The sequence below is a fragment of the Somniosus microcephalus genome, chromosome 30 (assembly GCF_052327205.1).
Source record: "Somniosus microcephalus isolate GS21.2 chromosome 30, FLI_Smic_1.0, whole genome shotgun sequence".
In the NCBI taxonomy this organism is placed as follows: Eukaryota; Metazoa; Chordata; class Chondrichthyes; order Squaliformes; family Somniosidae; genus Somniosus; species Somniosus microcephalus.
Window position 1 is genome coordinate 8,091,976 of NC_141016.1, and position 24,673 is coordinate 8,116,648.

The following is a 24,673-nucleotide window of genomic DNA, read 5'->3' on the forward strand; positions in this document are numbered from 1 at the left end:
CCGCTTTGCTTTGCTGTTTGTTCAGTTTGAATTTATGGGCTTCAAGTTTGGGAAAGGACTGTTTTTTAGCGCGGTGAAATCCTACATCAGAGCACCAAGAGCAGTTAGTAGCCACAGCTTGAGAAGAATGAGAGGGGATCTCATTGAAACATATAAAATTCTGACAGGGTTAGACAGACTGGATGCAGGGAGGATGTTTCCCCTGGCTGTGGGGTCTAGAACGAGGGGTCACAGTCTCAAAATATGGGTAGGACATTTAGGACTGAGATGAGGAGAAATTTCTTCACTCAGAGGGTGGTGAACCTGTGGAATTCTCTACCACAGAAGGCTGTGGAGGCCAAGTCACTGAATATATTTAAGAATGAGATAGATAGATTTCTAGACGCAAAAGGCATCAAGGGATATGTGGAGAGAGCGGGAATATGGTATTGAGATAGAAGATCAGCCATGATCATATTGAATGGCGGAGCAGGCTCGAAGGGCCGAATGGCCTACTCCTGCTCCTATTTTTCTATAGAAAAGACTCCATGAACACCAGAAATTAATTTTTTGGGGGTTTTCGACTCAGTGCTTTGGACACTTTCTTGTGAGATGAGATTTAAAGGTAGGTGTTGTTTTGCGAGATCCCGGATAGTGTAAGTCTACAGTCTGGTGCTAAGCCACACTGATCAGAAAGATCTCTGATTCAATCCCCCATCAGCGCTGTGAAGTAATTTCTGCTGGGGGAAGGTTCCGACTCCACTGACCGCTGCAATAAATTATAAATGACAGGTGGTGATGGGATCGGGCTTGGGATATGATGCTCCCACAGTTGAATAGCTTGCTGATGCACATTGTCTGCGCTCACACGTTTTTGGTGAGGCACTGAAGGGTTAATGTTGCCCCCCCCGTGGAACTGTGTACCCCAGTGTGATCCAGTGCCTCCAAGAGAGATGGGGGGGAAATTAAGCAGAATTCAAAGAGCTAAGTAATTTACTCCTTCCTCGGAGCAAAGTAATCGGAGCATTGACTTGAACCTTATCTGTGACTCTTGAGGCTCCATCATATGGACCCAGGTGTCCCACGAAGACAAACAAGTTTAGACACCTCTGGTTTAAAGGGAAACTGTTTCTCCCTATATAAAGTTATACAGAAAGCAACTTCTGCCTTTATAGGTTTCTATGCGGTCCTTGTGCCCCTTGGTTTAGTGCAGAATCTTTCTGGATGGTCGCCCACTTTTCTTTCATAGATACACACACACACTCACCTCATTCATAAGAACATAAGAAATAGGAGCAGGAGTCGGCCATTCGGCCCCTCGAGCCTGCTCCGCCATTCAATGAGATCATGGCTGATCTTCTGCCTCAACTCCATTCACCGGCCCCATCGCCATATCCCTTGATGCCCTTACTAGTCAGAAATCTATCGACTTCTGTTTTGAATATACCCAATGACTGAGCCTCCACAGCCCTCTGGGGTAGAGAATTCCAAAGATTCACCACCCTCTGTGTGAAGAAATTTCTTCTCATCTCAGTCCTGAATGGCCTACCCTTTATCCTGAGGCTGTGACCCCTGGTTCTGGACTCCCCAGCCAAGGGAAACATTCTCCCAGCATCCACCCTATCAAGCCCTCATAGAGTCATAGAGTTATACAGCACGGATAGAGGCCCTTCGGCCCATCGTGTCCGCACCGGCCATCAAGCCCTGTCTAATCTAATCCCATATTCCAGCATTTGGTCCGTAGCCTTGTATGCTATGGCATTTCAAGTGCTCATCCAAATGCTTCTTAAATGTTGTGAGGGTTCCTGCCTCCACAACCCTTTCAGGCAGTGAGTTCCAGACTCCAACCACCCTCTGGGTGAAAAAGTTCTTTCTCAAATCCCCTCTAAACCTCCCGCCCTTTACCTTGAATCTATGCCCCCTTGTTATTGACCCTTCTACTAAGGGAAAAAGCTCCTTAGTATCCATCCTATCTATGCCCCTCATAATTTTGTACACCTCAATCATGTCCCCCCTCAGCCTCCTCTGCTCCAAGGAAAACAAACCCAATCTGCCCAGTCTCTCTTCATAGCTGAAGCGCTCCAGCCCTAGTAACATCCTGGTGAATCTCCTCTGCACCCTCTCCAAAGCGATCACATCCTTCCTGTAGTGTGGCGACCAGAACTGCACACAGTATTCCAGCTGTGGCCTAACCAGTGTTTTATACAGCTCCATCATAACCTCCTTGCTCTTATATTCTATGCCTCAGCTAATGAAGGCAAGTATCCCATATGCCTTTTTTACCACCTTATCCACCTGTTCCGCTGCCTTCAGGGATCTGTGTACTTGCACACCCAGATCCCTCTGACCCTCTGTCCTCCCTAGGGTCTTACCATTCATTGTGTATTCCCTTGCCTTGTTAGTCCCCGCAAAGTGCATCACCTTGCACTTTTCCGGGTTAAATTCCATTTGCCACTGTTCCGCCCATCTGACCAACCCATCTATATCGTCCTGCAGACTGAGACTACCCTCCTCGCTATTTACCACCCTACCAATTTTTGTATCATCCGCAAACTTACTGATCATACCTTTTACATTCATATCCAAGTCATTAATGTAGACCACAAACAGCAAGGGACCCAGCACCGATCCCTGTGGTACCCCACTGGCCACAGGCTTCCAGTCACAAAAACAACCTTCGACCATCACCCTCTGCCTTCTGCCACTAAGCCAGTTTTGTATCCAATATGCCAAGGCACCCTGGATTCCATGGGCTCTTACCTTCTTGACCAGTCTCCTGTGCGGGACTTTATCGAAGGCCTTACTGAAATCCATGTATACCACATCCACTGCGTTACCCTCATCCACACACCTAGTCACCCCCTCAAAAAATTCAATCAAATTAGTCAGACATGATCTTCCCTTGACAAAGCCATGTTGACTATCCCTGATTAATCCTTGCCTCTCCAAGTGGAGACTAATTTTGTCCCTCAGAATTTTTTCCAATAATTTACCTACCACTGATGTTAGGCTCACTGGCCTGTAGTTCCCCGGTTTTTCCCTACTCCCCTTCTTGAATAATGGTACTACATTAGCGGTTCTCCAGTCCTCTGGCACATCCCCTGTGGCCAGAGAGGTTTTGAATATATGTGTTAGAGCCCCCGCAATCTCTTCCTTTGCCTCACACAGCAGCCTGGGATACATTTCGTCCAGGCCTGGGGATTTATCCATTTTTAGGCCTGCTAAAACCGCCAATACCTCCTCCCTCTCGATGTTAATATGTTCGAGCATATCACAGTCCCCCCGCCCTATTTCTATGTCTACATCGTCCTTCTCCATAGTGAAAACAGATGCAAAAAATTCATTTAGAACCCCTCCTACATCTTCCGGCTCCACACACAGATTGCCACTTTTGTCCCTAATGGGCCCTATTTTTTCCCTAGTTATCCTCTTACCCTTAATATACTTATAAAACATCTTAGGATTTTCCTTTATTTTGCTCGCCAGTGTTATTTCATGGCCCCTCCTTGACCTCCTAATTTCTTTTTTAAGTTTCCCCCTGCACTTTTTGTACTCCCCTAGGGCTTCCTCCGTCTTTAGCCTTTTGTATCTGCCAAAAGCCCTCCTTTTTTTCCTAATCCATTCTCGTATATCCCCTGACATCCAAGGTTCCCTGTGGTTTTTGGAACCACCCTTGACCTTTACGGGAACATGTTGCCATTGTATGATCTCAATCTCCCTTCTGAAAGCCTCCCATTGCTCCGATGCGGATTTTCCTACAATCCTGCCTTATCCTATTAAAATCGGCCTTCCCCCAATTTAGAACCTTTATTTCCGGCCCATCCCTGTCCTTTTCCATGACCATCTTAAATCTCACCATATTATGGTCACTGTCACCAAAGTGCTCACCTACTAGCACTTCTTCCACTTGGCCGGCCACATTCCCTAGAATTAGGTCCAGTACCGCCCCCTCTCTTGTAGGACTTTCTACATGCTGGCTCAAAAAGCTCTCCTGGATGCACTTTAAGAATTCTACACCCTCTGAGCCTTTCACACTCTGACTATCCCAGTTAATATTGGGGAAGTTGAAATCCCCCATTATTATTACCTTATTATTTGCACATTTCTCTGAGATTTGCCTGCATATCTGTTCCTCTATCTCCCCCTGACTGTTTGGAGGCCTATAGTACACTCCCAGCAAAGTGCTTGCCCCCTTTTTGTTTTTAAGCTCCACCCATATGGCCTCATTAGAGGAACCTGCTAATATATCATCCCTCCTTACTGCAGTAATTGACTCCTTAATTAATATTGCGACACCCCCTCCTCTTATACCTCCCCCTCTGTCTCGCCTGAAGATTCTGTACCCCGGAATATTGAGCTGCCAGTCTTGCCCCTCCCTCAACCGTGTCTCCGTGATAGCCACAATATCATACTCCCATGTGTTTATCAACACCTTCAGTTCATCCACCTTATTTGCAAGACTCCTTGCATTAAAATAGATGCCATCCAGCCTTGCCCTTATATATTTGCCTTGTCTACCAAGCTGACTTGTTTTTTTCTCTATAATTGGCAGCACATCACCCCCTATTTCAGCTCCCCTCTGTATCCCATCCCCCTGCCAAGTTAGTTTAAACCCCTCCCAATAGTGCTAGCAAACCTCCCTGCAAGGATATTTGTCCCGCTCTGGTTCAGGTGCAACCCGTCCGACTTGTACAAGTCCCACCTTTCCCAGAAGCAGGCCCAGTGATCCAGGAAACTAAAACCCTCCCTCCTGCACCAACTCTTTAGCCACGCATTCATCTGTTCTATCCTCCTATTCCTATACTCACTAGCACGTGGCACTGGGAGTAATCCAGAGATTACAACCTTTGAGGTCCTGCTCTTTAATCTGCTACCTAGCTCCCTAAATTCTTGATGCAGGACCTCATCCCCCTTCCTACCTATGTCGTTGGTCCCAATGTGGACCACGACCTCTGCCTGCTCACCCTCCCCCTTAAGAATGCCCTGTAGCCGCTCAGTGACATCCATGACCCTGGCCCCAGGGAGGCAACAAACCATCCTGGAGTCACGTTTGCGGCCACAGAAACGCCTATCTGTTCCCCTTACGATAGAATCCCCTACCACCATTGCTCTCCCACTCTTTTTCCTCCCTTTCTGAGCAGCAGAAGCGTCCCTGGTGCCAGGAAGTTGGCTGCTGCTGCTTTCCCCTGGTGAGTCATCCCCCTCAACAGTATTCAACTTGGTATACCTGTTTGAAAGGGGGATGACCGCAGGGGTCCCCTGCACTTCCTGCCTGCCTCTGTTGCTCCGCCTGATGGTCACCCAATTCCTTTCTGCCTGTGCAGCCCTACCCTGCGGCGCGAACAACTCGCTAAACGTGCTATCCACGACCCTCTCAGCATCGCGCATGCTCCAAAACTCATCCACCCGCAGCTCGAGCGCCGCAATGCGGTCTACAAGTAGCTGCAGCTGGATGCATTTCTTGCACACATGGTCGTCAGGGATACTGGCATCGTCCCTGACTTCCCACATGGAGCAAGAGGAGCAGAACACGGGGCTGAGCTCTCCTGCCATGACTTACTCCTTTAATTAATTAAAAAATTTATTCAGTACCCCAGTTACAGGTATACTCTAGGGCACTTTATTTACCAACTGTCCCCACTACACCACAGAGACCCTAGAAATGTAACACCACAGAATTCAAGCTTGTATTGAAAAGAGAGAAATACTCACCAACCAATCACTTCCTGCTTCCTGCTGACGTCACACTTGGATTACTTTTTACCTCTCTCCCGGAACCTGGATTGGTATGCCTCGGGTTGCTCCCTTTTATCCTCTGCCGCCTCGGGCTGCTCCCGCGCAGGTCCGCTGCTTCTCCGGTCTCGGGGCTCTGGGCCTCGCTGCCTCGGGTTGCTCCCTTTTATCCTCCGCCGCCTCGGGCTGCTCCCGCGCAGGTCCGCTGCTTCTCTGGTCTCGGGGCTCTGGGCCTCGCTGCCTCGGGTTGCTCCCTTTTATCCTCCGCCGCCTCGGGCTGCTCCCGCGCAGGTCCGCTGCTTCTCCGGTCTCGGGGCTCTGGGCCTCGCTGCCTCGGGTTGCTCCCTTTTATCCTCCGCCGCCTCGGGCTGCTCCCGCGCAGGTCCGCTGCTTCTCCGGTCTCGGGGCTCTGGGCCTCGCTGCCTCGGGTTGCTCCCTTTTATCCTCCGCCGCCTCAGGCTGCTCCCGCGCAGGTCCGCTGCTTCTCCCCTCTCATTCTTCTGAATTCAAGAGAATACAGGCCTAGTTTACTCAATCTCTTCTCATACGACAGTCCCGCCAGCCCAGGAATCAATCTCGTGAACCTTTGTTGCACTCCCTCTATGGCAAGTATATCCTTCCTTAAAGTGTTGTCATGTCAATGGATGCAGAGCTCCCTGTGTGCGGAGACCTGAAACTCAGAAATGGGACTCCAGGCAGACGGCTAGAGGTGGCCGAACATCAGGGCAGCACAGCACTGAATGTGGACCGGCTTCAGACTGAAGCCTCAGGAAGGTGGCGGGCGGGATAGTTCTCATTGCTGGCCCTCTGAATAATGCGTCATATACGACAGTCCCACCATCCCAGGAATCAATCTCGTGAACCTTCATTAGACGCCCTCTATGGCAAGTATATCCTTCCTTAGGTAAGGAGACCCAAAATTGTACACAGTGCTCCAGGTGTGGTCTCACCGGGGCCTTATATAATTGGAGTAAGATTTCTTTACATTCAAGAAAAGGCTGTACACCCAATACATTAACCTGATCTCTTCGTTTATTGATGACCTGCTGTGTATCTGGGTTTTTTTAAATTTACACATCTCAATACTTAACTTCCAAGTTTATTTTCTGTCGAGCAATGTAAAGGGTTTTGCGACAACCCAAAGCTGCTGGGACCCGAAAAGCAGCTCCTGCATCCCCGGCATGATCTGCTGACGCCTTGTGGCTTTTGCATAAAGCTGACCGCGGAAGGTTGGAAGGTCTGTTATTGTGAATAAAATGGTGGTGCTCAAAATGAGTCGGGGCACTCTAAAACCAATTATTGGGCTGCAGTTCAAGCAGTTAAACTGTCCATCATTCGGCACAAGCTGGTGGTGTAGATGGACCTCATTTGCCTCTAAGCTAGGAGTTCTTGTTGGGACAGCATAGCGGGAGCATCTGCCTTGCTTACAATGAGTGGCAAAGTAGATGACTGCACCTATTCATCCATTAAAAGATATTGAAAAGGGGGAAGAGAGGAGAAAAAAACCCACAGAGGAATAAATCATTTCGAAAGGGCTGTAGATCCCAGTAGGAATAAGGAATTGGTGACGGTAGTGGTGAAGTATTTATATTGAGACATGTCCTAAACATTTTAATTCCCTTCAATTACATTTCTTAAGAGCTTTACTGCTGGTCATAAATCTCCGTGAAGTTGCCTGAGTCAGAGAGCAGCTGGCCTGTCGCAGGGATGGCTGGGCTGTAGCCAGCTTAGTGTTAAGCAAGAGCCAGCCCAGAGTCCGCGGGACCCCAGCACGTTGAGCCCAGTGTCCCCGGGACCCCAGCACATTGAGCTCAGTGTCCCCGGGACCCCAGCACATTGAGCTCAGTGTCCCCGGGACCCCAGCACATTGAGCCCAGTGTCCCCGGGACCCCAGCACATTGAGCTCAGTGTCCCCGGGACCCCAGCACATTGAGCTCAGTGTCCTCGGGACCCCAGCACATTGAGCCCAGTGTCCCCGGGACCCCAGCACATTGAGCCCAGTGTCCTCGGGACCCCAGCACGTTAAGCCCAGTGTCCCCGGGACCCCAGGACATTGAGCCCAGTGTCCCTGGGACCCCAGCACATTGAGCCCAGTGTCCTCGGGACCCCAGCACGTTAAGCCCAGTGTCCCCGGGACCCCAGCACATTGAGCCCAGTGTCCTCGGGACCCCAGCACATTGAGCCCAGTGTCCCCGGGACCCCAGCACATTGAGCCCAGTGTCCCCGGGACCCCAGGACATTGAGCTCAGTGTCCCCGGGACCCCAGCACATTGAGCCCAGTGTCCCCGGGACCCCAGCACATTGAGCCCAGTGTCCTCGGGACCCCAGCACATTGAGCTCAGTGTCCCCGGGACCCCAGCACATTGAGCCCAGTGTCCCCGGGACCCCAGCACATTGAGCCCAGTGTCCCCGGGACCCCAGCACATTGAGCCCAGTGTCCTCGGGACCCCAGCACATTGAGCTCAGTGTCCCCGGGACCCCAGCACATTGAGCCCAGTGGCCCCGGGACCCCAGCACATTGAGCCCAGTGTCCCCGGGACCCCAGCACATTGAGCTCAGTTTCCCCGGGACCCCAGCACATTGAGCCCAGTGTCCCCGGGACCACAGCACATTGAGCCCAGTGTCCCCGGGACCCCAGCACATTGAGCCCAGTGTCCCCGGGACCCCAGCACGTTGAGCCCAGTGTCCCCGGGACCCCAGCACATTGAGCCCAGTGTCCCCGGGACCACAGCACATTGAGCTCAGTGTCCCCGGGACCCCAGCACATTGAGCCCAGTGTCCCCGGGACCCCAGCACATTGAGCCCAGTGTCCTCGGGACCCCAGCACATTGAGCTCAGTGTCCCCGGGACCCCAGCACATTGAGCCCAGTGTCCTCGGGACCCCAGCACATTGAGCTCAGTGTCCCCGGGACCCCAGCACATTGAGCTCAGTTTCCCCGGGACCCCAGCACATTGAGCCCAATGTCCCCGGGACCACAGCACATTGAGCCCAGTGTCCCCGGGACCCCAGCACATTGAGCCCAGTGTCCCCGGGACCCCAGCACATTGAGCTCAGTGTCCCCGGGACCTCAGGACATTGAGCCCAGTGTCCCCGGGACCCCAGCACATTGAGCCCAGTGTCCCCGGGACCCCAGCACATTGAGCCCAGTGTCCCCAGGACATTGAGCCCAGTGTCCCCGGGACCCCAGCACATTGAGCCCAGTGTCCCCGGGACCCCAGCACATTGAGCTCAGTGTCCCCGGGACCCCAGCACATTGAGCTCAGTTTCCCCGGGACCCCAGCACATTGAGCCCAGTGTCCTCTGGACCCCAGCACATTGAGCCCAGTGTCCCCGGGACCCCAGCACATTGAGCCCAGTGTCCCCGGGACCCCAGCACATTGAGCCCAGTGTCCCCGGGACCCCAGCACATTGAGCCCAGTGTCCCCGGGACCCCAGCACATTGAGCCCAGTGTCCCCGGGACCCCAGCACGTTGAGCCCAGTGTCCCCGGGACCCCAGCACATTGAGCCCAGTGTCCCCGGGACCCCAGCACATTGAGCCCAGTGTCCTCGGGACCCCAGCACATTGAGCTCAGTTTCCCCGGGACCCCAGCACGTTGAGCCCAGTGTCCCCGGGACCCCAGCACGTTGAGCCCAGTGTCCCCGGGACCCCAGCACGTTGAGCCCAGTGTCCTCGGGACCCCAGCACATTGAGCCCAGTGTCCTCGGGACCCCAGCACATTGAGCCCAGTGTCCTCGGGACCCCAGCACATTGAGCCCAGTGTCCCCGGGACCCCAGCACATTGAGCCCAGTGTCCTCGGGACCCCAGCACATTGAGCCCAGTGTCCCCGGGACCCCAGCACGTTGAGTCCAGTGTCCCCGGGACCCCAGGACATTGAGCCCAGTGTCCCCGGGACCCCAGCACATTGAGCCCAGTGTCCCCGGGACCCCAGCACATTGAGCCCAGTGTCCTCGGGACCCCAGCACATTGAGCGCAGTGTCCCCGGGACCCCAGCACATTGAGCCCAGTGTCCCCGGGACCCCAGCACATTGAGCCCAGTGTCCTCGGGACCCCAGCACATTGAGCCCGGTGTCCCCGGGACCCCAGGACGTTGAGCCCAGTGTCCCCGGGACCCCAGCACATTGAGCCCAGTGTCCCCGGGACCCCAGCACGTTGGCACCTCCCCTCACTAAACTCAACTGTTTCACCGGAGCCTGCCAGCCCCTGCAATCCCCAATCAGCAAGTGATATCAGCGGGTGACATTCCACTGTTTGTAGGGACGAAACTGCAGTCCTGGGCTCGCAGCAGGAAGTGCAGGGCAGAGAATTGGGGCGAGTGTTGTAGCCCTGCCTCCAACCCCCTCTACCTTTACGTTTGGCTTCCTTGCTAGGAGCCCAGGATTATGAGAGAGAGAGAAAGAAAGACTTGCATTTCTGTAGCACCTTTCACAACTCAGGATATCCCAAAGCACTTTACAGCCAATGAAGTACTTTTTGAAGTGTAGTCACTGTTGTAATGTACGAAACGTGGCAGACAGTTTGCGCACAGCAAGCTCCCACAAACAGCAATGTGATAATGACCAGATAATCTGTTTTAGTGATGTTGATTGAGGGATAAATATTGGCCCCAGGATACCGGGGGAGAACTCCCTGGGCTCTTCTTCGAAATAGTGTCATGGGATCTTTTACGTCCACCTGAGAGAGCAGACACGGTCTCAGTTTAACGTCTCATCTGAAAGACGGCACCTCGGACGGTGCAGCACTCCCTCAGCACTGCACTGGAGCGTCAGCCCTAGCTTTACGTGCTCAAGTCCCTGAATTGAGACTTGAACCCACAACCTTCTGACTCAGAGGCGAGGGTGCTAATCACGGAGCCAAAGCTGACAGTGATATAACCCACCCCCCCGATTCTACTTAATTTGCACCTTTTGTTCTTGACATTGCTGTTGACAGTTTTTGGTTTCTTACACTTTGCCCATTTCTGTTCCGCTGCAGTTGTCTACCTGCCTGCTGCATGAGCTCCCAGGCCAATCAATGCGCTTGTTATTCCCTGTTATGGCCCAATTGCCTGTAATGTGCCTTCACTCTGTCCGGCTGCTGGACAATTCACTGCAAAAGGAGATGAAGCACTTTGCACAGGTTGCATAACCCAGCTGGTCAGAGGGTGAACTAAGCCCAAGTGTGGTAGGCTTCCCTCGATGACCCTTGGCCGGCGAGTCAAGGCTGTGGGTCACATACTTGCAGGGAAGCAGATGCCTGGCAGAATGTTACAATGAAGTAATTGAGCCAAGGGGTTGTAATGCCATCATAATTCATCGCAGCTCAGCTCAAGTATTTAAAAAAAAAATGTTGTTAGAACCCCTTCTGCACTCTGTTGCTGCCGTGAACTTGGCAGCCATTTTTTGCATTTGTTACGGCATCTGTGGTTGCAGCTGGTTCAAGGTGGGTCAGTTCCAAGTTACTGGCATTTTTTCCAAATCGGGAGACTTATTAAAATATTTGCATTTACATAACATGCCTCGACAGGCTTCACACAGTGAATGAATTTAGAATTGAAGTAACATTCATGGCAGCCCAGTCTGCCCCAGCAACATCCACAAGCTGAAATGAGGTCAACCTCACATCATCATTAGTGGTCTGCCTAAGGCAGATTCTGGCTCATTTGTTCCTTCTCCAAACCACTCTATCTTGTGCCCCTCTTTTCAATTCTCCAGACAAATCCCATTCTTCAGGTGGACCGGAAGCGTCCTTTTCCTCTCTCTTGGCCTCTTTCTTTCCATCCATCTTTCTAACACCTCTTTTTTTTCCCATAAGAACATAAGAAATAGGGGCAAGAGTCAGCCATTCGGCCCCTCGAGCCTGCCCCGCCATTCAGTAAGATCATGGCTGATCTTTGACCTCATCTCCACTTTCCTGCCCGATCCCCATATCCCTTGGTTCCCTTAATATCCAAAATTCTATCGATCTCTGTCTTGAATATGCTCAACGCCAGAGACTCCACAGCTCCCTGGGGTAGAGAATTCCAAAGATTCACCACCCTCTGAGTGAAGAAATTTCTCCTCATCTCAGTCCTAAATGGCCGACCCCTTATTCTGAGACTGTGGCCCCTGGTTCTAGATTCCCCATCCATGGGAAACATCACCTCAGCATCTACCCTGTCAAGCCCTGTAAGAATTTTGTCTGTTTCAATGAGATCACCTCTCATTCTTCTAAACTCTAGAGAATATAGGCCTAGTCTACTCAATCGCTCCTATGATATCATAGAATCATAGAAATTTACAGCACAGAAGGAGGCCATTCGGCCCATCTCCGACAAAGAGCTATCCAGCCTAATCCCACTTTCCAGCTCTTGGTCTGTAGCCCTGTAGGTTACAGCACTTCAAGTGCATATCCAAGTACTTTTTAAATGCGGTGAGGGTTTCTGCCTCTGCCACCCTTTCAGGCAGTGAGTTCCAGACCCCCACCACCCTCTGGGTGAAAAGAATTCTCCTCAAATCCCCTCTAAACTTCCGACCAATTACTTTAAATCTATGCCCCCTGGTTATTGACCCTTCTGCTAAGGGAAATAGGTCTTTCCTATCCACTCTATCTAGGTCCCTCATAATTTTATGCACCTCAATTAAGTCTCCCCTCAGCATCCTCCGTTCCAAAGAAAACAACCCCAGCCTCTCCAATCTTTCCTCACAGCTAAAATTCTCCAGTCCTGGTAACATCCTCGTAAATCTCCTCTGTACCCTCTCGAGTGCAATCACATCATTCCTGTAATGTGGTGACCAGAACTGCACGCAGTATTCTAGCTGCAACCTAACTAGTGTTTTATACAGTTCAAGCATAACCTCCCTGCTCTTATATTCTATGCCTCAGCTAATAAAAGCAAGTATCCCGTATGCCTTCTTAACCACCTCATCTACCTGTCCTGCTACCTTCAGGGATCTGTGGACCTGCACTCCGAGGTCCCTCTGATCTTCTGCACTTCTCAGTGTCCTGCCATTTATAGTTTATTCCCTTGCCTTGTTAGCTCTCCCCAAATGCATTACCTCACACTTCTCCTCATAGGACAGTCCACCCCCCATCCCAGGAATCAGTCTGGTGAACTTTTCAATAGCTCGTCCCCTCGCAGTTAGATATGCTTTTTTATTGATGGTTTTGATTGAGAAAGGACTGTTGCCTGGACACTTAAGGACCTTTGCTGCAGGAGACTCATTTAAAGGACAGCAGCTCTCCGGCAACACAGCGGTCCCTGCAATGGAGATCCCGCTCAAGTCCTACCGGGAAACTTAAACCTACAAACGTCTGAAGACTGGTGCAGGAAACCACTGAGATTGGAAAGAGTGGGAGAGAAGATAGGATAAATCAAGCAGCGGCTGGCGCGCGGCCCCCAAGCTCAGATTCTAAAAACCTGTAGATTGCGACAGGAAGGCAAGACTGAGAAGTAGGGAGTTCCCGGTTTTCAGATCCTAGAATACAAGGCGGCACAATTAGCCTTCATTTCAACACAGCGATGGCATGCGGAGGAGGAAGAGTGTGCAGTATGGTGGATTTGGAAGTTTGAAGAAAGGAAACCTAGAGACATAGAAGATAGGAGCAGGAGAAGGCCATTCGGCCCCTCGAGCCTGCTCCGCCATTCAATGAGATCATGGCTGATCATCCAAATTCAGTACCCTGTCCCTGCTTTCTCCCCATATCCCTTGATCCCTTTAGCCTTAAGAAATATATCCAACTCCTTCTTGAATATATTAATGAATTGGCCTCTACTGCCTTCTGTGGTAGAGAATTCCACAGGTTCACCACTCTCTGGAGTGGGCCTTTGGCGTAGCGGTAGCATCCCCGCCGCTGGGCCAGAAGGTGTAGGGTTTCGAACCCCGCTCCAGACAGTCCCGGCAAGTGGAGTCGGAGCTCCGGCTCTAAATTCTGGGTTGACATCCAGCGGGATACTTGCGTCCGTGGGTGTGGGTGGCCCCCCCCCCACCTCGTATGGGTTGTGGGAGCCCGTAAAACCCTCCCGCCATAGGACTAACCACCCTATTGGCTGGTACGAAGATGGTTACGGTCACGGAAGGAGAATTAATCGCGGCCAGAAATCCTTCCACCACTTCATACAGTTCCCCAAAGGGAACAGTGTGAAGACACGTACAATGACGACACTCTCTGGGTGAAGAAATTCCTCCTCATTTCTGTCCTAAATGGCTTACCCCTTATCCTTAAACCTCGGATGCAGTTTTGAAAGTTTAGCAAGGAGTAGCATTATAGGCTCATGAAAATAACTGGAGACAACCTGTACTGTACATCAACAAAATCCAGAAAGAACGAGAAGAACAGCTGATCACACAACCTTGCTGCTGCTTGCAGACGGGCTGGGATTCTATTCTGAGACCATGCAATCCCAAAAATGTATAAATAGGGTAAATAACGGCGTTAAACCGCTCACCTGTTAATATCCGTACAGCGATTTCAGGCTCTCACACGCTCCATCTCTTTCTTTCCCCAGGCCGATCGGTCTCGAAGTCTTGGAGCAACGGTCTACTGTGTCGGCGTCAAAGATTTCAACGAAACCCAGGTGAGTGGTCATGTTTTTTTTTAATACGTTTACGGGTCATGGGCATCGCTGGCAAGGCCAGCATTTATTGCCCATCCCTAGTTTGCCCTTGAGAAGGTGGTGGTGAGTCGCTGCAGTCCGTGTGGTGAAGGTGCTCCCACAGTGCTGTTAGGGAGGGAGTTCCAGGATTTTGACCCAGCGACGATGAAGGAACGGCCGATATATTTACAAGTCAGGATGATGTGTGACTTGGAGGGGAACTTGGAGGTGGTGGTGTTCCCATGCGCCTGCTGCCCTTGTCCTTCTAGGTGGTAGAGGCCGCAGGTTTGGGAGGTGCTGCCGAAGAAGCCTTGGCGAGTTGCTGCAGTGCATCTTGTAGATGGTACACACTGCAGCCACGGTGCGCCGGTGGTGGAGGGAGTGAATGTTTAAGGTGGTGGATGAGGTGCCTATCAAGAGGGCTGCTTTGTCTTTGTCTCCTGAACTAGTGTGGAAAGGTGCACAGAATCAGATGTGCGCAGAACGAGCTCTGATTGACAAGAGCCAGTAAGAAACTAGGAAGTCCCTGGGTTTGAGCTTCCAGGGTTGAGACTTAGGCTCGGAAACAACATTGTCTAACATCGAAAATCTTTGGTTACTGCTACGGCCTTATACTTCAAGGTCTGTGTTTCATAACAGTTTGTGTATGTGATTTAAAAACACTTCCTTACCAATTATGTGACAATATTTCGATTAGACACTGGTTTGAGACAGACTGCCCCACAGAGAGCACTGCGGATGGGCACTGAGGGTGAATCAGTGATCGCTAGTCTATATAATGTTTTTAAACCCCAATAAAATCATTCCTCTTCATTCATTCTTTGCAGTACAAAAAAACCCTAAAACAAAATAAGATCTTTACTCAGCAGAGTTAACCCTTCAACTGCCGAAGGTCTTAATTCTCGTCTAATATTTGCTGTAAACCCTGCCTTGTTGAAAAATGAACAAAACTAGATTTTGCATCTTTAAGGTTTATCACGATAGGCATTACTAGTACAACATTTTTTTATTTTTGGTAAACGAAAAAGAAAAAAGCAAATTATTATTTAAATGGAGAGTGATTACAAAATGCTGCGGTACAGAGGGACCTGGGGGTCCTTGTGCATGAAACAGAAAGTTAGCATGCAGGTACAGCAAGTAATCAAAGGCAAATGGAATGTTGGCCTTTATTGCAAGGGGGTTGGAGTATAAAAGCAGGGAAGTCCTGCTACAACTGTACAGGGTATTGGTGAGACCACACCTGGAGTACTGTGTACAGTTTTGGTCTCCTTATTTAAGGAGGGATATACTTGCATTGGAGGCAGTTCAGAGAAGGTTCACGAGGTTGATTACTGAGATGAAGGGGTTGTCTTATGAAGAAAGGTTGAGCAGGTTGGGCCTTTACTCATTGGAGTTTAGAAGAATGAGAGGTGATCTTATTGAAACATATAAGATACTGAGGGGGCTCGACAAGGTAGATGCAGAGAGGATATTTCCCCGCATGGGGGAATCTAGAACTAGGGGGCACAGTTCCAGAATAAGGGGGCACCCATTTAAAATTGAGATGAGAGGAATTTATTCTCTCAGAGGGTCATAAATCTGTGGAATTCTCTGCCCCAGAGAGCTGTGGAGGCTGGGTCATTGAATGTATTTAAGGTGGAGATAGACAGATTTTTGAACAATAAGGGAGTGATGGGTTATGGGGAGTGGGCAGGGAAATGGAGCTGAGCCCAAGATCAGATTAGCCATGATCTCATTAAATGGCGGGGCAGGCTCGAGGGGCCGAATGGCCAACTCCTGCTCCTATTTCTTATGTTCTTATGTTCTAAAAATGGGTCATTGCAGCAGGCAAGCTCATGGTAAGGGATATAAAGCAGCATCTTCAGTCTCACTGCAGCAATAGCGAGGCAGCAGCAAGCAGCACATTTCCACAAATGGAATCGGCGTCGTCAGTGGCCACATTCTGACAAGTACTGTATGTAGCCATATTGGATGCTTTTGTGTCCAAGTTGCCTCCGGTCACTTTGGTTGATTTGGCCCCCGGTACAATTCGATCTGGCGATGACTCCGCTGTACACTTGTTACATTGTTTGACAAACAAAATGTCCATGAATGACCTGCTCCCGAATACTGATAGGAATCCTGATTGGGAGCCTGGGTCTCCAAGCAGCTGTGGCTATCCTAACACGCTTTTACTGCAGCCCCACCGTGACCCACATTTCCAGTGAATAACAGTACTTGATTTATAAAGCTGTTGGAAGATGAATCTTCATGCTGCAAAACGCTCAGAGCAGGCATTCCAATGATTCCTTGAATTCAAGAGTTTCAAGCTCGGCCAAAGTTAGAAAGCACGGTGCTCCATTGAAAGCTTGAGCTTTAAAAAATGCGCCTTCACGGTTTTGCAGCCCAAGGTTTAATACTCGGCACAGAAAGTTAGTCCTTAAAAAAATAATGACACGTTCCATCTCATCTGTGCCATGTATATTGAACAGAGCTTCAGCCAATGAGAAGTCTTCGGCCCATGTAAAATAAGGATGGAATCCTTACTATCATGTTCGAAGATTTAAAAAGAGAAACAACTTAGAAATCAGGCCACGCCTGAGGAAAGGATTGCCGCAGTTTTGTTTTCTTGGTGGGTGAGTGGGGGGGAAGGGCAAGGGTCAAGGTTGCCGTGGAGGCGCGCGCGGGCGGCCGCGTGGCACTCTGAAAGATCCCGCGCAGGCCCCTCACCGACTTTTACACTACGCAGAAATTTCAAGGGACCGCGCGCATTAAAAGAAACGGGCCGCGCAGAACAAAGCGCAGCTAACGGGGAACATTGGTAAGGGTGCTTCTTTGCTTACTCCCCCACCCCCACCAAATCTCATCCCCTCCGGTGCGCACCATTATCTGGCCAGTTGCCCATAGTCATACATACGTGAAGTTCTGTACCAACGGAATATTTCTGACCTTCCACTGATATCGTATGTGTAAAAGGCGTGTCAGAAGGTTGTGGGTTCAAGTCCCACTCCAGAGATTTGAGCACATAAAGCTAGGCTGACACTCCCAGTGCACTGCTGAGGGAGTGTTGCACTGTCAGAGGTGCCGTCTTTCAGATGGGACGTTAAACCGAGGCCCCGTCTGACCTCTCAGGTGGACGTAAAAGATCCCGCGGGCACTATTTCGAAGAAGAGCAGGGGAGTTATCCCCGGTGTCCTGGGCCAATAGTTATCCCTCAACCAACATAACAAAAACAGATTATCTGGTCATTATCACATTGCTGTTTGTGGGAGCTTGCTGTGCGCAAATTGCCTGCCGCATTTCCCACATTACAATAGTGACTACACTTCAAAAGTACTTCATTGGCTATAAAGTGCTTTGAGACGTCCGATGGTCGTGAAAGGCGCTATAGAAATGCAAGTCTTTCTTTATCTCTCCATTCACTCCTGGTACATAGGGGCTGACATGAATCTTGTCAGTCATGTGGAAATGACTTATGAAATGATACCGGGCGACCTGCTGGTGGCGCTGTCCAGGGAGAGTATAAATACTCAGGCATGGGCCCAGCTTGTGCAGGACATTCCTTAACAGGAACTAGTGAAGGACACAACTAGATCTCCATGTTGAAAAACAGTCGATTAAAGCCTTGTTTAATACTTAGACCAAGTGCCTAGTAGTTTTCTTACGCCAGGGGCTACCTCACCCCCTTTGATGCATTACAACCTCGGTACGGGTTCCTAACTCTCCATTATGTCTAAAATTCCCATTCGATTCCAGTTCCTTGATTTGCTTGCTTGCTTGCGAATACGTGGTGGGCTGCAACAGTTTGCCAATCGGCTGTGAGATACACAAGACACCGGGCTCAGTCCCAGCAGCGAAAGGCAGAGACGGAGGTTTGTCGTGACTGACGCCAGCTGTATCTCTGTCTATTTGCTCTCTCGTCTCCGGTATTTCCAGATGTTCAGATTTACGAGATTTGCTTTTACTGCAGTCTGATTCTCTTCAGGCAGCGTAACTTTTGACTTATTGGGAAATAATTTTTTTCAGCTCCACAATTTGAATCGCATTCTCAGGCCATGGATGCATTTTTTGCACTTGCCCAGGGCATACCAGGGGAGTGGCCACTTCACATTAACTCCTTGGCTACTGCCACTCACCCAGAGGGAAACGCCACTATTTCCACTCAGATACGATTCACTCTCGACAGACAGGCCTCTGCCATTTGCCTTTGAAGCGACGTTGACAGAATTCTTTGCAGCCGTCTAGTGATTAGCGCTGATGGCGAGACGTGCTGCTCGAGTCGGAAGGAGGTGAGAAACTTCGCCTCCCATTAAATCAGAGGACTTGCCTGTCCGCAACACTCGAAAGGCATGCAGGCACGGAGCTGTGCGAGGACTGGGTATGGGGAGCCAAAACACCAAGGGGGAAAAGTTCAGTTGTTTGCGCCTCCCATTGGCGCCTTGTGGTAAACCACTGTTTGTATTCCTGTTTGTCCTGTTTGTATTCCACTGTGTACATGCCTGGACATGCCTCGGCTGACTCCTCCCACAGGTCCTAGTATAAAGGTGACTGCTCCCCAGCCCTTTGTATCCTGGACCGGTCGACCACTCGAGGCAGACCTCCATTCTGTTGTTAATAAAAGCCTTTGGTTACTCTTCTAACTCTCAGTCTTTTATGAGTAATTGATAGCGCATCAATTTTATTAACAACATTTTTATAATGGAGAAGATCCTCACACCAGCATGCCTGGACTTAGATCATCGGGAGGCGGACTCATCCACCAAGTTTACTCACTGGCTTAAGTGTTTCGAAAAATTCCTGACCGCCTCCGAAGCAATCAAATCGGACGAGGACAAACTGGATGTCCTGACCTCCAAAGTGAACCACCGAGTGTACTCGGTCATCCAAGACGCGACCTCGTACGCGGACGCTATCAAGCTCCTCAAGGACCAGTACACGCGCCCAGTGAACGAAGTGTACGCCAGGCACCTCCTGGGGAGTCGTAAACAACAACCTGGGGAATCGACCGTGGAATACCTTCAGGCACTGTCTGTGCTTGGCCGGGCCTGTGGTTGTAAGGATGTAAAGGCCGCCGTGTACACAGAGGAACTTATCCGGGACGCTTTTGTAGCGGGCCACAGATCCAATTACACCCGACAGCGACTGTTGGAGCAGAGTAACCTCGACCTCAACAAGGCCTCTGAACTCGCACTATCGTTGGATGCAGCCTACCAGGGCATGGATGCCTACTCCTCTGCACCGTGGACGCCGCGGGGAATGACAGCCTGGGACACGGTAGGACCGCCTCATAGCGCCGTGCCACCCCAGCCACACCCCAACAACGGCCCAACTACCGCAGCAGTGTCCCAAGGCCAGACAGCAGTGCCCCAAAGCCAGAAATGCTACTTCTGTGGCCAGGCAAAACACCCCAGAGCGCGCTGCCCGGCGAAAAACGCGATCTGCTCGGGCTGCGGGAAGAAGGGACACTACGCTAGCGTCTGCAGGGCCAAAGCCACCCCGAACCCCAGCAGCGCCGCGTGTGGGCCATGCGGGCCGCCATCTTGGACCTCCCCGGCCATGTGCGAATCACCGGTACAGCAGCCATTTTGGACGCCTCCAGCCACATGGGGATCATGGACGCCGCCATCTTGGACGACAGCCGGGACGCAGCAGGCCCCCGACACCGCCTCATCTGATACCCGCAGCGACACACCGACCCCTACGCTGGCATCCGTTACACTGGACCAAGCGAGACCGCACCAACTGGCCAGTTCCACAATGGACATTAAGGTAAATGGTCACGATACAATCTGCCTTTTTGACTCTGGGAGCACGGAGAGCTTCATCCACCCCGACACGGTGCGGCGTTGCTCTCTCCCAGTCCTGCCTGCGCAACAGCGGATTTCTATGGCCTCCGAGTCCCAGTCGGCGGACATCGGCGGCTACTGCGTGGTGACACTCGTAGTAGACGGGACCGTGTACGATCATTTTAAACTTCTGGTCCTGCCTGACCTCTGCGCTGCCGTCCTGCTGGGGTTAGATTTTCAGTGCCACCTTAAAAGTGTTACGATGGCGTACGGTGGACCCCTACCCCCACTCACAGTCCGCAGCCAGCAGCTTCCAAACTGCCCGCCGCGCACCAGGTGCAACCTCTCCACACTCAGAGTCACCCCCCCCCAACTGTTTGCTAACCTCACCCCCGACTGTAAGCCCATCGCCACAAAGAGCAGGCGATACAGTGCCGGGGACAGGGTTTTCATTAAAACCGAAGTGGAGCGGCTCCTGAAAGAAGGGATTATTGAGGGCAGCACCAGCTCCTGGCGAGCCCAGGTTGTGGTCGTTAAGACCGGCGAGAAGCAGCGCCTGGTCATCGACTACAGCCAGACAATAAATCGCTACACCCTGCTGGACGCCTACCCACTCCCCCGTATAGCTGATATGGTCAACCAGATCGCGCAGTACCGCGTCTTCTCGACCATTTACCTGAAATCAGCGTACCACCAGCTCCCCATCCGCCCTGAGGACCGCCAGTACACTGCCTTTGAGGCAAACGGCCGCCTCTATCACTTCCTTAGGGTTCCCTTTGGCGTCACCAACGGGGTCTCCGTCTTCCAAAGGGAGATGGACCGGATGGTAGATCAAAATGCGTTGCAGGCCACTTTCCCATATCTGGACAATGTGACCATCTGCGGCCGTGACTTGCAGGACCATGACGCAAACCTCGAAAAATTCCTCCGCACCGCCCAACTCCTAAACCTGACATATAACAAGGAGAAGTGCATATTCCGCACAAACCGCCTCGCCATCCTTGGCTGTGTTGTGGAACACGGAGTCATCGGCCCCGACCCCGACCGGATGCGTCCCCTTATGGAACTTCCACTGCCCCACTGCCTCAAGGCCCTGAAGAGGTGCCTAGGGTTTTTCTCCTATTACGCCCAGTGGGTCCCCTACTATGCGGACAAGGCCCGTCCGCTGATCAAGTCCACCTCTTTTCCCTTGACGGCAGAGGCCCGCTTAGCCTTCCACCGTATCAAGGAGGACATTGCCAAAGCCACCATGCACGCAGTGGACGAATCCATCCCCTTCCAGGTGGAAAGCGACGCGTCTGACTTTGCCCTGGCCGCTACCCTCAATCAGGCGGGGAGACCCGTGGCCTTCTTTTCACGAACCCTCCAAGGCCCGGAGACCAGACACTCCGCTGTTGAGAAGGAGGCCCAGGTGATTGTGGAGGCTGTGCGTCATTGGAGGCACTACCTGGCCGGAAAACGATTTACCCTGCTCACTGACCAGCGTTCAGTTGCTTTTATGTTTAACAACAAGCAGAGGGGCAAAATCAAAAATGACAAGATCTTGAGGTGGAGAATCGAACTTTCCACCTACAACTACGAGATCTTGTACCGGCCCGGGAAGCTAAATGAACCCCCGGATGCGCTATCGCGTGGCACCTGCGCCAGCGCGCAGATCGATAGACTGTGGGCCCTCCACAATGACCTCTGCCACCCGGGGGTCACCAGGTTCTTCCACTTCATCAAGGCCCGCAACCTGCCTTACTCTATTGAGGAGGTCAGGACCATGACCAGGAACTGCCAAGTCTGCGCTGAGTGCAAACCGCACTTTTATAGACCAGACAGGGCCCACCTGATAAAAGCCACTCGCCCCTTCGAGCGCCTGAGCGTCGATTTTAAAGGGCCTCTCCCCTCCTCCGACCGCAATGTGTACTTCCTCAATATTATTGATGAGTACTCCCGTTTCCCGTTCGCCTTCCCCTGCCCGGACATGACCAGTGCCACGGTCATTAAATGTCTGAACAACCTCTTCACCCTGTTCGGCTTCCCCAGCTATATCCATAGCGACCGGGGCTCATCGTTTATGAGCGACGAACTCCGTCAGTACCTGCTAACTAGGGGTATTGCCACAAGCAGGACCACCAGTTACAACCCCCGGGGGAACGGACAGGTGGAAAGAGAAAATGCGACAGTTTGGAAGGCCGTCCTGCTAGCCTTAAAGTCTAGGGGCCTTCCAACCTCCCGCTGGCAGGATGTGCTCCCCGATGCGCTCCACTCCATTCGGTCACTGCTCTGCACTGCCACTAACGCCACCCCTCATGAGAAAATGTTTGTCTTCCCAAGGAAGTCCACATCGGGGACATCGCTACCGCCATGGCTGACGTCCCCAGGGCCGGTCCTACTGAGAAGACACGTGAGGACCCATAAAACGGACCCCCTGGTCGAGAGGGTCGACCTCCTCCACGCCAACCCCCAGTATGCTTACATCGCATACCCGGACGGGCGGGAGGACACAGTCTCCATAAGAGACCTTGCACCCTCGGGGGCCGCAGTAACCCACTACCCACTACCACCCCCCCCCACGATCCGATATCCAGCCCCAGCAGACGGCAGGCCTGGGCCCCGCGACCCGCTCGACATCTACGAGGACGACACGCCTGTGCCACAGCCTACGCTGGACTCGACGCCGGAAACTTCACTACCCCTGCCGTCGCCACGCAGATCACAGCGGCAGACAAGACCTCCGGAGAGACTCCAATACACTAACTTTTAATACACTTCACCGCGCCGGACTCAATTTTAAACAAGGGGTGAATGTGGTAAACCACTGTTTGTATTCCTGTTTGTCCTGTTTGTATTCCACTGTGTACATGCCTGGACATGCCTCGGCTGACTCCTCCCACAGGTCCTAGTATAAAGGTGACTGCTCCCCAGCCCTTAGTATCATGGACCGGTCGACCACGCGAGGCAGACCTCCATTCTGTTGTTAATAAAAGCCTTTGGTTACTCTTCTAACTCTCAGTCTTTTATGAGTAATTGATAGCGCATCACGCCTTAAGAGGGTGCTAATGGGGCGCAAAGCAACTAGCGCCCGGGCGCGGCGATGTTTGCGCCGCTCGCGAAATTAACTGGACATTTTGTGGCGGCGCTAAACACTACTGCCACGATCTCCTGCGCCGGCAGATCGTGACGTCAGTTGAGTGCGCAACGCCCCGTTAGTGCCCCGGACCGGATATTGAGTGGCGCCCCCTGCCTTACCGCCTGCCACTAGCAACGACAGGTTGAGGGGAGCGTTTTGCAGTCAGAAAGGGACTGGGGGAGCGCTATTTAAAGGCGACCGCTTCCTGCCTTTTTTTGTCGGTGACATTTTTGCACCACGCATTCTGAGAGAGTGAGAGACTTCTGGAGAGATTCAACGCTGTGTGAAGGAGTTTTGGGTACTGAGCAGCACTTTGCAGGTTCATTTTGATTTGCCCTTGCAGCGATTTAGAAGAGACTGTGGGGGCTGCACTCTGAGCTCTTTCCCTGGGCCTCTCCATTGTTCTTTCCAGCAGATTTGATGTACAGGTCTCTCCAGGCCGAGATTCAAGGCGGCAATGAGCAGGGTGTGGCTGGAGAGCAAGATCGACCCTCCCCTTTAAGAACTGGCCGGCGCCAATGTGTCTGTGTTCCATTGCTGACTGACATCACATGAGCTTCGCCAGCGCTCTGAGGTAGCGCCTCGCTCCTCGGCCTTTGCGCCTTCAGACAAGTGTGAAGCGCCTGATTTAGCGCTCCAATCACCTCCAGGGGCGATAAAAGCCAAGTTTGCCGTCAGAAGCGATAATTAGCGCCAGGCGCTAAACTTTGCGCACGGCCAATAATGGCGCCCCAAACGGGGCGATACGAATTTTTCCCCCCCAAATTCCACCTCATGGGCCGTTTGGGGGCGCTAACTGGAAAAAGTTTGAAAAGTTAGCGCCCGGCGCTAATGATTCTGACACTCACCTAAATCCCCTGACTTCGCCCCAGGGAGGGAGAGGGGCACTAAATCAAGCGCTAATGTTCTCAGTGGGGCGCTGCAGAGGCGCTAACTCCAGCGAGCTGCCGAATTTCAGGTGCGTTCCAAACGGATTTGATCACTGGCTGCTTTCCAGCTCTTAAAGGGGAGGTACTCTCATTCACCAGATGCCCGTTTGCAGCTTTGCTTCCTTCGAGGAGAACAGACACACACACACACTGCAGACCCTTTCCACTGCTCTAAGAACTGCCGAATAAATCACACCCTCGTGCAAATGAAGGTTCCTCATTCAGCAGCAAACTCTGAAATCTCAGAGAAACGCCCCCAATAATCAAAAGGCTTCTGAGCAGCAAGGCGTGCGGTGTCCCGGCCGACACAGACAACAACCGGGAGTAGACGCCTTTAACCAGCGCTGCTCCATGGGCCTCCCGACTGGATAACGCCTGCCGCACCTGTCGCTAAAAAAAAAAGAGGCCCCACAGGCGGGCGAAATCTGGAGCGCTAACGGGGCGATGCGTCCCGGAGATGACGCCATGATCCCCGGGCGCAGGAGATCGGGGCGAAAACCGGTGGCGCCGCCGCTAACCTCCTGCCGAATTTCACGGGAGGCGCGGTCATCGCCTTGGCGGGAGTGTGGGGAGGGGCACAAAGACATTTCCGTC

At 51.9% G+C, this 24,673-nt stretch overlaps 1 protein-coding gene across 1 annotated transcript in view; it reads left to right on the forward strand.

Moving 5' to 3' along the window:
- Window positions 1–24,673, forward strand: part of LOC147097905 (anthrax toxin receptor 1-like) — a 254,166-nt gene that overhangs the window by 58,938 nt on the left and 170,555 nt on the right. The window contains exon 7 of the mRNA XM_085970960.1: window positions 14,181–14,249. Coding sequence (XP_085827086.1) covers window positions 14,181–14,249 — 69 coding nt within the window. The remainder of the gene's footprint in view (window positions 1–14,180; window positions 14,250–24,673) is intronic.